This window comes from Sprattus sprattus, assembly GCF_963457725.1.
Source record: "Sprattus sprattus genome assembly, chromosome: 2".
In the NCBI taxonomy this organism is placed as follows: Eukaryota; Metazoa; Chordata; class Actinopteri; order Clupeiformes; family Clupeidae; genus Sprattus; species Sprattus sprattus.
Window position 1 is genome coordinate 71,153,633 of NC_137921.1, and position 11,091 is coordinate 71,164,723.

Consider the following 11,091-nt stretch of genomic DNA (forward strand, 5'->3'; position numbering starts at 1 on the left):
TTACTTAATGATTTCAGGAAGTCGAGGATCCCGGTAGAGTCCATTATGTAGGTATCCATGGACACCCTCAAAAGGAACTATCCTCACGTGCTTATCAGAGTTTCGTGAATTCCGTGCAATCTCAAACAGCTGTTTAGCGAGATAATGATCTTGATTACAGTTCAGTTAAATGACACAGATATGCTGTAAAATACACATCATTATTCAAAAGCAGAGTTACTGTTATATTGCTAGAAGCAATACGGAAATGGCTAAACATTAAACCACTAATCTAATCTAATCACTAACTAATCACTAAATTGCACATTTAAACCTTTTAAAAAGTCCTGTATTCATGATATTTCTTTTTACTTTACACATTCTTTTTACTTTACACACATTCAGCTTTTGGTTGTGGGAGTTAAAATGCACAAAGCTGAAGAATCCTTTGTAAACAGATGGTGCTTGATTGCTACATGTTATTGTAATGTTCCCAGACATGTACTTTCCAAATGATGTGGTGAAGTCATGTCAGATATCGGAGATTTTCTCCTTGTTTGTTTCAATGTTATAGGCTATTAAGGTATTACTGGCACATCTGATGATATGTCAAAGTTACAAAAATGTAATATCTTATGTGGTAACAAATGGTTTATGTGCTGCTATACCATACATTATACCTTGAACACAGACATCCATCCATCACAGACAAAGTTGCTCTGACCCGATTTGCCTTGCACAAACACATACAGCCTCACACACACACACACACACACACACACACACACACACACACACACACACACACACACACACACACACACACACACACACACACACACACACACACACAGTTGCTCTGGTTGATATTACCTCCTGAGCCATGTGTAATGGCACAATGTGATCATCTTCAGAATGAAGAATCAGTAGAGGAGTCCTCAGCTTACTTACACTAAGAAATAAGGGGGGGGGGGGGGGGGGGGTAGTTATAGAGACTCTTATGGACACATCCTTGTGTCTGACAACAAACATATTGATATATCTTAGATGTTGCAGTGTACTTACTTCTCAGAATTAGGAAAGACCGCTTTGTTCTTTGACATGTTGTCCAGGAAAAAGTACTCAAAATAAGGGAATCTCCAATAATACTGCAAATTACCAGTTTTGTTTGATTAGTCTTGAAAGTGATATTATTTAGAAAGAAAATGTGTAAATATGAGAATACTTCTTTTGATAAAAAAAAATCCTGATGGGCCTCATTGGCATAATAGTAAAAGGTTTCATTCTCAGCTGAAGTACAGATAAAAATGTATGCCTTTGGATAAAGGGAGCTGTTACATGATTCAAATGAGTGTCATGCAACACAAGTGATACAATGCCTACCCAGGCAAACGGATGGTTGGCTCCAACTTGCGGTACAGTTACAGTTGAGAATGCTCCCTCTAGCATGACTCCATCAATAGGGATCCCTGTCAAAAGAGTCATATTTGTGTTCACCCAGTATATTGATGAAATGTATTAAAATGACAGAAGAAACAGTCGCACTGAAATTGTGCCTTATGAAAGGATGCTTTAGCATAAAACTAAGAGGAACTAAGGCCCCGTCCACACTACCCCGGGTAAATCTTAGTATAAACGCATAAATATGTCTGCGTTTGCATCTTCCGTCCACACTAATACGGCGTATTCGGACACATTTGGAGCTTTTCTAATACGCTCCCCTAGCCAGAGACATTTGAAAACGCTGGGTTCGCGTTGAAGTGGGGAGGGGGTCCACGGAGCTTCTCAGATACGATGATGGTTGGTTGCCATGAACCTGGGGGTAGCTTGCGCTCAAGATGCTATAACTTTAAAATAAACATGGAAGGTGAAATAATATGCTGCTCTGTCTCTACAATGTTCTTAGTATAGTTAGTGAATGTTGTAATGGATCCCAGTACATGTAGTGGCAATGAAACGTTTACTGCTGGTGAAATTACTCTTTTTATTGTCTTCCTTTTCTAACAGTATATTCAATAAACTAGTAAAACACCACCGTAAGAGCTAAAGTCTCATACATGTCTATTAAACTACTGTATACAATGACTCAATCTTATGCATATGCATCCGTCTTTAACGAGATCCGTAGCGTACAGACAAGTTCACACTCGCACAGTGACATAAACAAATTTACGATACCTTTATTCTTATCAAAAAAAGTCCTATGTAACTATAAGAAAGAAGGTGGCATAAAGCATCTATAAATTCCTCAAATAATGAATGATAATTTATGCACATATCAAATTAGGCACAAATTAACCTAAATAATAATCCTTCCATGGGGTTATTTACAATGTAGTATAGTTAAGGAAATGCGAACTACGGAGGCCAGGATAAGAGGCATTAGCTAGTGGCTTAACCAGGGTGCTGATTAAAAAGAGGCTGATATTGGATTTCTCAAACGCAGTAAAGAACATGTTACAAAGTTCCCGGGTCAATTCTGGCATTCATGAAAGTCTTCTCATCTGGTATTCCTTCTTATCTTTGCATAGAATTTGAGAACGCTAAATAGAAGTTGTAAATCGGCCAGATTGGAGTGCGCCCATGTTCTTAAGGGCTGCATTTGTGTAGAATCGTTAGTGATTGAGTTCACATCAATTATACGACATCCTCGGATTCAAATAATTATGATAGTTATAAATACGTATCATAAACAATATGATAATACCAACAATAATGTTTCATATTTATAGTCATGATTCTAAGAGGCATCGTGATGTCCTAACATAAATTAAAGCACTACACGAACACTGCAAAAACAAGCGAGGAACAGTCCTCTGACAACCATTATTATATGAGAACTTCTGCTGCTGTGTCACACTGCCTCACACGTGTTTTGTTTGTGGTATCATATTAATTAAAATATGGTATCGCCTTAAGCAATAAGCCCCAAGAGGCCGTGCTTTGCGCTGATTTTAAAACAGGTAAGGGAGTTGTTAGGCACGACGCGAAGCGGAGTGCCGTTAAACCCCCTTACCTGTTCTAAAATCAGCGCAAAGTACGGACTCGCGGGGCTTATTGCTTTTCTAAACCTGTTACTACACATAATTGATATGGTTTCATAAATAAAGACAATTCAATTTAATAAACAATAGTTTAATGATAAACCGTCATTCTTCCGCCACTAAAAATTATAGTTCCTAAATAAATCGTTGCCACGCAACCCTTGAAGCAACGCAACAGCCAGATGGAACACTGGGTATGAAATGCGCTATATGAATGCCTTGCCATTCGCTGCGCAGTAATATGGAATGTAATCAGGTCAAATTGTAAGGTAATGCTGGATTTTACAACGCCTTTTAGCCAATCACAATCAAGGATTTGAACAATCAGGTTTAGAATGTCTGTTCAGTAACAGGGATCAGAATTTTACTTGACAATCTATTGTCCCTTAAATGTTCATAAGCCTACATACTGTATGCCAACAGTGAAGCTGTGATTAATATGATTTCCACCATATTATTGCTGCCATCTGCCTCTTCTTGTGTCTCAGTAGGAGAAGTGCAAAAACACATTTATATAACTATATAATATATAATAATATAATAATATAATAATATAATATATAATAATAATAATACTATATAATAACCTACGTGGACACAACGTGGGTTTACAGCAGTATGTTTTGACAATATTTTAGCCTAAACACATAAAAAAAATTTGGAACCCAAAAATAACAGAGTTTACCTTGTTCTTGTAGTTTCAACGCAGTGTTAGTGGCTACTCTGTGGGAGGTTTAATATAATTTAGTAAACACTAACAATTTGTTTCACCTACGTACATCATCAACATTAACTTTAACATTTCAATCCCCAGTAAAAATGATATGTTGGATTCTGTTATCTGTTATATGAGTGACTCACAACATATTATTGGCAACATGAGAGATGAAAAGTGAATAATGTAAAAAAAAAAAAAACAATATGAATAAATCTAGGGTAAAGGTGACATTACCCATAACTAGCCTTCCAGCAGCCCTTTGAATCTGTATGAGGACCACTCACCCTGTGCCCAGTGAATGCCCCCACACCACTCACCCACCCACTCACCTTGTGCCCAGTGAATGCCCCCACACCACTCACCCACCCACTCACCCTGTGCCCAGTGAATGCCCCCACACCACTCACCCACCCACTCACCCTGTGCCCAGTGAATGCCCCCACACCACTCACCCACCCACTCACCCTGTGCCCAGTGAATGCCCCCACACCACTCACCCACCCACTCACCCTGTGCCCAGTGAATGCCCCCACACTCACCCTGTGCCCAGTGAATGCCCCCCCATTATGACCCACTCACCCTGTACCCAGTGAATGCCCCCATGAATGCCCCCACACTCACCCTGTGCCCAGTGAATGCCCCCACACTCACCCACTCACCCTGTGCCCAGTGAATGCCCCCACACTCACCCACTCACCCTGTGCCCAGTGAATGCCCCCACATTATCACCCACTCACCCTGTGCCCAGTGAATGCCCCCCCACTCACCCTGTGCCCAGTGAATGCCCCCACATTATCACCCACTCACCCTGTGCCCAGTGAATGCCCCCACACTCACCCTGTGCCCAGTGAATGCCCCCACACTCACCCTGTGCCCAGTGAATGCCACTCACCCTGTGCCCAGTGAATGCCCCCACATTATCACCCACTCACCCTGTGCCCAGTGAATGCCCCCACACTCACCCTGTGCCCAGTGAATGCCCCCACATTATCACCAGGCTGCTCCCACTGCGTGCTTTAACCCACTGGTATAAATACAGGGCATCAGTAGTCAGGCCCGCTTCAGTCGGTTCACCGGAGGAATCTCCAAACCCTATTCAGATGTGAACACAGTTAGTGATCAGGACACATGTTGCTCACACAGAGGAATCTCCAAACCCTATTCAGATGTGAACACAGTTAGTGATCAGGACACATGTTGCTCACACAGAGGAATCTCCAAACCCTATTCAGATGTGAACACAGTTAGTGATCAGGACACATGTTGCTCACACAGAGGAATCTCCAAACCCTATTCAGATGTGAACACAGTTAGTGATCAGGACACATGTTGCTCACAATAAGATTGGTCTATAAGGTTTTGTGAATCTACTTATCTGTCTTTTTGGGTACATTATTCACTTGCGATTGACAGGGCCGTGTCTAACGAATGGGCTGACCGGGCTGTAGCCCCGGGCCTCGCCACCAGGGGGGCCTCAGGTCGCCCGATGTCGAGTGAGTCAACAGCACCGCACCGCGCATAACATTAGAAACATTCAGAGTGAAACAAATTATAATGCGCGAAAATGTCCGGTCAAAGAAAGCACGAGAGTGGGGCCAAAAGACTGGTCCGTGGACCGTGACCTTCTAATCGCAAAAGCCCTCAAGTGCAAAGTAAGACTGAAGAAGATTAATTCACATTTCTAAACTTTGCTTTGGTTCGCACCACATCATTAAGACAGGGATAAACGCTTTTAATAACGCGCTTTCAAATACGATGATGCAGGTAACAAGCCAGGCTTCCCGGTTCCATCTAAATAGGCCTAATAAAACGTAAATTCTTTCAGCAATTGAAGATGTATGAGTTCTTATCCTCACGCATATCGCTGCAGATTAGGCTAATTCATTGAAAATTATAGACAAATTATGTGCAAGCCAGTTAGACATAGCCAAGTGAAATGTTTTAGCTTAGCTATAGAATCTTCCATTTTCGCAGTCATGGTCAAATATTAGTGTAGAGGTTTTCACTGAGGTTTTTTGTCAGATCAGCAGGACTAAATAGGTTCTACACTCAGTCCAGTTTGTGTGGTTATTGCGCAATCTGAGCTGAAGCACAGCTCGTTGTTGCCTCATCGTCTTGCGGTCTCCTGTCTGTTTGAACAGGACATGCGCAAATTCAGCGATTTTGATTATAAAACTGCTCGAAAGGATTGGAATCATGCAGAAAATACATTTATATCACAGACCAGTAGAAAATATTTATTTCCTTTGATCGTTATTTGTTTTTTTACTTTCATGATGACAGGTGAAGCTCTGCCTCCCCTGACCGCACGTCGGTGCTCTCGCATAGAAACGTGGGCGCGGAGCCAAGCTTTTGCTTCACTAACAGGCATGCTTAATCAATTCGTTATTTCATTCCCTGGCTATTTAGCCTTGTTTTTGCTTTTGAATGAATGGAAATATGTATACATTTGCATTATTGGTTTATTATTGTCTACAGTGTAGTCTACTACAGGGGTCCCCAACCTTTTTTGCACCACGGACCGGTTTAATGTAGGAAATTTTTTCACGGACCGGCTTCAAGGTGTAATTTTCCACCACTTGTTAGTCATGTCATCCATTCATATATTCATACCCGTGAGGCAAGCGCGAGTTCGATAGAATGGATACAAAAGCTAACAGTAACGTGAAGTGGCGTTAACTTGCGACCAACACCATTGTATTACGAATGTTAATGCATGACAAATACAACTCACCATAACGCTGAATCAGTGTTTGGTCTCCATGTGCTGAGGCAGTTTTGAAGGCTTCATTAGCTTATTTGCTATCTTGTCGCCACAAATTATACAGAGCGGACTTGGTGCGTGAGAATCAACTGTTGCGATAAACCCGTAATTTAAGTATGACTCCTGGTATTGTCTGTTAAAATAAGCTTTCTTTTTTGGAGGTCGTAGGCTCCTCTTCTGGCTCCTTAGTGGGCCTTTTCACCTTTGCAAAGAAGCTCTCCAAAGATTTTAGTTTTGTACTCATTTTCGCTAGTTTCGCTATTTTAGTATCACGTGAACGAGAAAAGCGTCTTGACGTGACAAGAGGCACAGGCGAATATTACGTCCTAGAAAATCCAGTCGTTTTTCAAAATAAAACACCTTTCAGACGCTAATAATGAATACAGCGGACATTATATAAATTATTTATTCTTTCTGCGCGGCCCGGTAACAGATGCCTCACGGACCGGTACTGGGCCGCGGCCCGGTGGTTGGGGACCACTGGTCTACTACATACATACATTTTATCCTTGGCTTTAAACTGATCATATTTATAGAGTGGTTCTGTGGACTTTAAAACACTGATGTGACAGTGCACCTGGCGTGGGTTTGTGTGCGTGTCACGATGTGCGTCGGGGCGATATAGGGGCCTCATCCTGGTAATTAGCCCCAGGCCTCAAAATGTCTTAATCCGGCCCTGGCGATTGATAGTTTTCCCAGTTTGGATGTTGCAATAAAGTTAGTGCTCTATGAAAATATAAGCAGACAACATACTCATGCACCACACTATGGCTCCACTCACCTCTGTAGTCGAAGGACAAAACATGAAAACCAGAGGCACTCAAAACCTGCAATAGAACAGAAAATGAATTATACATTCACTATTTAAAGGTGCATTAAGGATTAATAGCTATTCGCTAAAGGTATGCTAGCAGCTAAAACTAACGAAATCTCTTGAAATGTGCTGACTTTGACATTATGACAAACTAATTACTCAACGACTGTCCTTACACAGTCAACAACATCAAGCAAGTGCAACACAAGACTAAGCAAGACGGCAAATAAGCTACTTACTAGATCGGCAGAAGGTAATCAAAGTCAGGTCGGCGGGCATCGGCAGGCAAAACTACAGAGCGCAGTTATATGCCTATCGACCCTGCTATGCCATTGGCACAGACGCAATTCTCCATGTTAAAAGTCATTGTAGCGCCCCAATTTCTTTTAAGTTGTTATTTTAAGGTTAAACTGCTTATCCTAACCCTAATCCTGAAGCATAATTGTTGCATATTGTACCTTTAATAATTCATTCTGATTATGTACAAAAAAAGTGACTCACGTTCACAACTCCAACTCTGTGACTGGCACCTCTGTTCCCATGGTGACACAAGAGACAAGCATATTAGCATATTAGCATATTCTGACTGTCATACATTTAAAATAAAGTCATACATTGGCATAAGCTGCATGAGGAAACTGTTTTAAACATCAATTTTTGAGATAAACTGATACCTTCACATGCCCTAGAGAATTGGTCGCATCTTACACCCAAAACCCAATTCCCTTGCAAATATCAACACAGTCTCGGTCATCCATCATCATGGCAAAGTTAAACATTGTAAATTTGGTTACACATATACCGCATATAGCACAAAATGCCTGAAAAGAACATAATAGAAACTGGAAGACAGTTAACTGTTACCTTAAAGCCCCAAAACGGATGACTTATTTTATATGACTCACTACATGCCTTGAACACAGTTATCCATCCATCCATCCATAACACACAGTTGCTCAGTTGTAGAAACCTCAGCTTTAGGGACGCACAGGTACCACTTTTTTACAAACTGATACGAGGACGAGTATTTTTATTTGTGTAGGCTACTTGCCGATACCGAGTACCGATACCGATACTTCCTAGATTTTGGTCTCAATGAAAGATTGTATTTTATCCTCTGCAGATTATGTCAAGACTCTTTTGATCCTTTTGTAACTGAACTGTGCTCATGTGCTTATCCAGGAATAGTTCTGTTCACTTTTTGTTAAGCAGACTGTGTTGTTAACTATGCAGCAAATTTAATTGCCTTTGGTTTGGTTATATCTGGTTATATTTTACACAAAAGAGTCCGTATCATCACTTACTCATCATTAATGTATCATCATTAACTATGCAGCAAATTGAATTGCCTTTATCTGGTTATATTTACATTTTGTCTAATGCGATGATACGGACTCTTTTTTTAATTAAAACCCAGGCTTGACATAATCTGCAGAGGATAAAAAGCAATCTTTCATTGTACAACATTAACAGAAGGCTATCCCAAGCCAAAAATGAACAGAGCTTTCTGTCAGAGTCAGTATGATCACATTAGACAAAATGTAAATATAACCAGATAAAGGCAATTCAATTTGCTGCATAGTTAACAACACAGTCTGCTTAACAAAAAGTGAACAGAACTATTCCTGGATAAGCACATGAGCACAGTTCAGTTACAAAAGGATCAAAACAGTCTCCAGCTCAAGTACACAAACAATCTATGTGGCACTATAAGTCTGTCTCTCTTCCTCCCCTTATCTCTCTCAGTCTGTGTGCGTGCGCGTTTTTTTCTTTTGCAAGTCGTCAGTAAAGATTGGTTGCTTTGGTCTCTTGCGCCACTGGCATGAGTGAACTTTGTGTGCTTAGCACTATGGTGCGTTTTCAGATGTTTAATCAAATTGCTTGTTTCAAACAAAGTACTTTCCTTTGCACCCATCGACACCGTAGCAGTGCAGATCTTACACTGTGCCTTACTCCTGTCGTCATCATTTATCTTAAAATGAGCCCAAATCGCCGTTAAGGCAGCACAACGGAATTGCTAATAGCGTACGAGATGCTAACGGCTAAATTCAGCGATATCTGTTGACATATACCTACTTTGACACTATGTCAAACTTTCCTAACACAGTGAAACATCAAGCAAGTGCAACACACGACAAAACAAGATGGCAAATAAGCTACTTAGTAGAGGTGAAGAAAGTAGAGGAGAAGAAAGCACACGCGTTCAGACGCAACACTTGGGTATCGGTTTTTGGTATCGGTAATTCAAAACGAGTACGAGTACGAGTATTTGAATGAAGTATCGACCCGATACTGGTATCGGTGCATCCCTACTCAGCTTACTTACACTAAGATTATCATTTGCAATACAGTGTTTTAGAACTCTTTTTAGCATGTGAACACAGGGCCCTGCAGTCTCATATGAAATAATTCTTTTGGTCATAGCTCATGCAGTTCCTCACCTTGAGCCTCCATTTCCATGCAGATAGATGATGACTGGAGCTCCATTTTGTAAGGCCTGCTGGTACCATCCCAGATCCTTCCCCTGAGCTTCCTGCCATAGGGAGTCTGGAACTGTATGCCTGATTATAAGAAGTTAATTCATGAATGACAAGACAAAAAACTATTATATAATAATAATAATAATAATAATAATAATAATAATAATAATATACATGATACTGTACAGACATTGGTATAGCTGAGCTGAAAACACTTTAATTTTGGGTCATGACAAATCATCGAAATTTTCTAGACCCAGTTCCAATATCAATCAGCCTCATTTAATTGATAAAGATAACATACCAGACACCTAGACTTATCCCCTCCTCGGGTGACAGGTAGAGGTTAGCCGTGTGATTGAGACCAAGGTCTGTGGGATGACTGAGGTCGGAGAAGAATAGAGCCCTGGCTGCAGGAAAACGTCAGTCTCGTCAAAAGTGAAAAGTTTTGTCTAGCCTACCTCTGTGCATACGTCAATTAGGGCTAATTAGTCTGGTTAAAATAAATACCCTGCATTCACACCATGTCGTATAACTTTACTTTAATACTGACTGACTAACATTAATTTCATCATGCTACATTATGTATGTGTACACTATTTGCATTGCACAATGCAACGTGATTAACCTCGGCTAATGTTACTTACTGACAGGGTTCAGGACGCCAGGAAAAAGTTGAATTGCACCCGATATGCACAAATACAAGATACCAAGAGCCATTATCAGTCGTGCTGATGTCCTCAAACACCATTTAGACCACGATGAATACCTTAACCATTGGGAAAAGGGGCGAGAAAGGATTTGAGCAAAGCGTCAGTTTGAATGGTCTTGTGAAACAGGCATAGCCTATGTAGTAAGAGTCATAAGTCAAAGTAGCTTTCGGGCAGCTACGCCGTGTGCAGTTGCTAAGTGATCTGCATATCCTACGTTTGGCATAAAACACAGCTGACTTACCTTTCTTTCACTTCCACATGACTTGTTTCAGAAGGTACAGCGGTTGATTTATCATCTGTTGATTTCTCAGGGTGGTCGGCTCTTTTTCGCATATTGGTTTATAGGTCAACGTTTAACATTCGGTGTGTTTGGTAATCGCGCAGCCTTACTGCTTTACAGTCTTCCGCTTGCTGTTGAAAGGGGATAAGTAGCCTACGTGCACCCAGTATGCTTTGTAAGAGAGTGCTCACGTGTATTCCTCCTGTGTTCAATGTGTTTGTTTTTGCACAAAGGAGGAAAGTCCAAGGTTCGGGCAATCTTCTGCATTGGGCAGTAGGTTAACGATGTACACAAATCAA

At 40.9% G+C, this 11,091-nt stretch overlaps 1 protein-coding gene across 1 annotated transcript; it reads right to left on the bottom strand.

The window, feature by feature from the left end:
* Nucleotides 1-10,845, bottom strand: LOC308382875 (lysophosphatidylserine lipase ABHD12-like; the record flags this gene model as incomplete). Its single annotated transcript, XM_080860396.1, has 9 exons — nt 1-129; nt 1,363-1,448; nt 3,709-3,746; nt 4,704-4,833; nt 7,287-7,332; nt 7,821-7,851; nt 9,761-9,880; nt 10,104-10,205; nt 10,754-10,845. The coding sequence occupies 9 exons, from the start codon at nt 10,843-10,845 to the stop codon at nt 1-3; spliced, it is 774 nt and encodes a 257-aa protein (XP_080716522.1).
* Between the last annotated feature and the right edge of the window lie 246 nt (nt 10,846-11,091).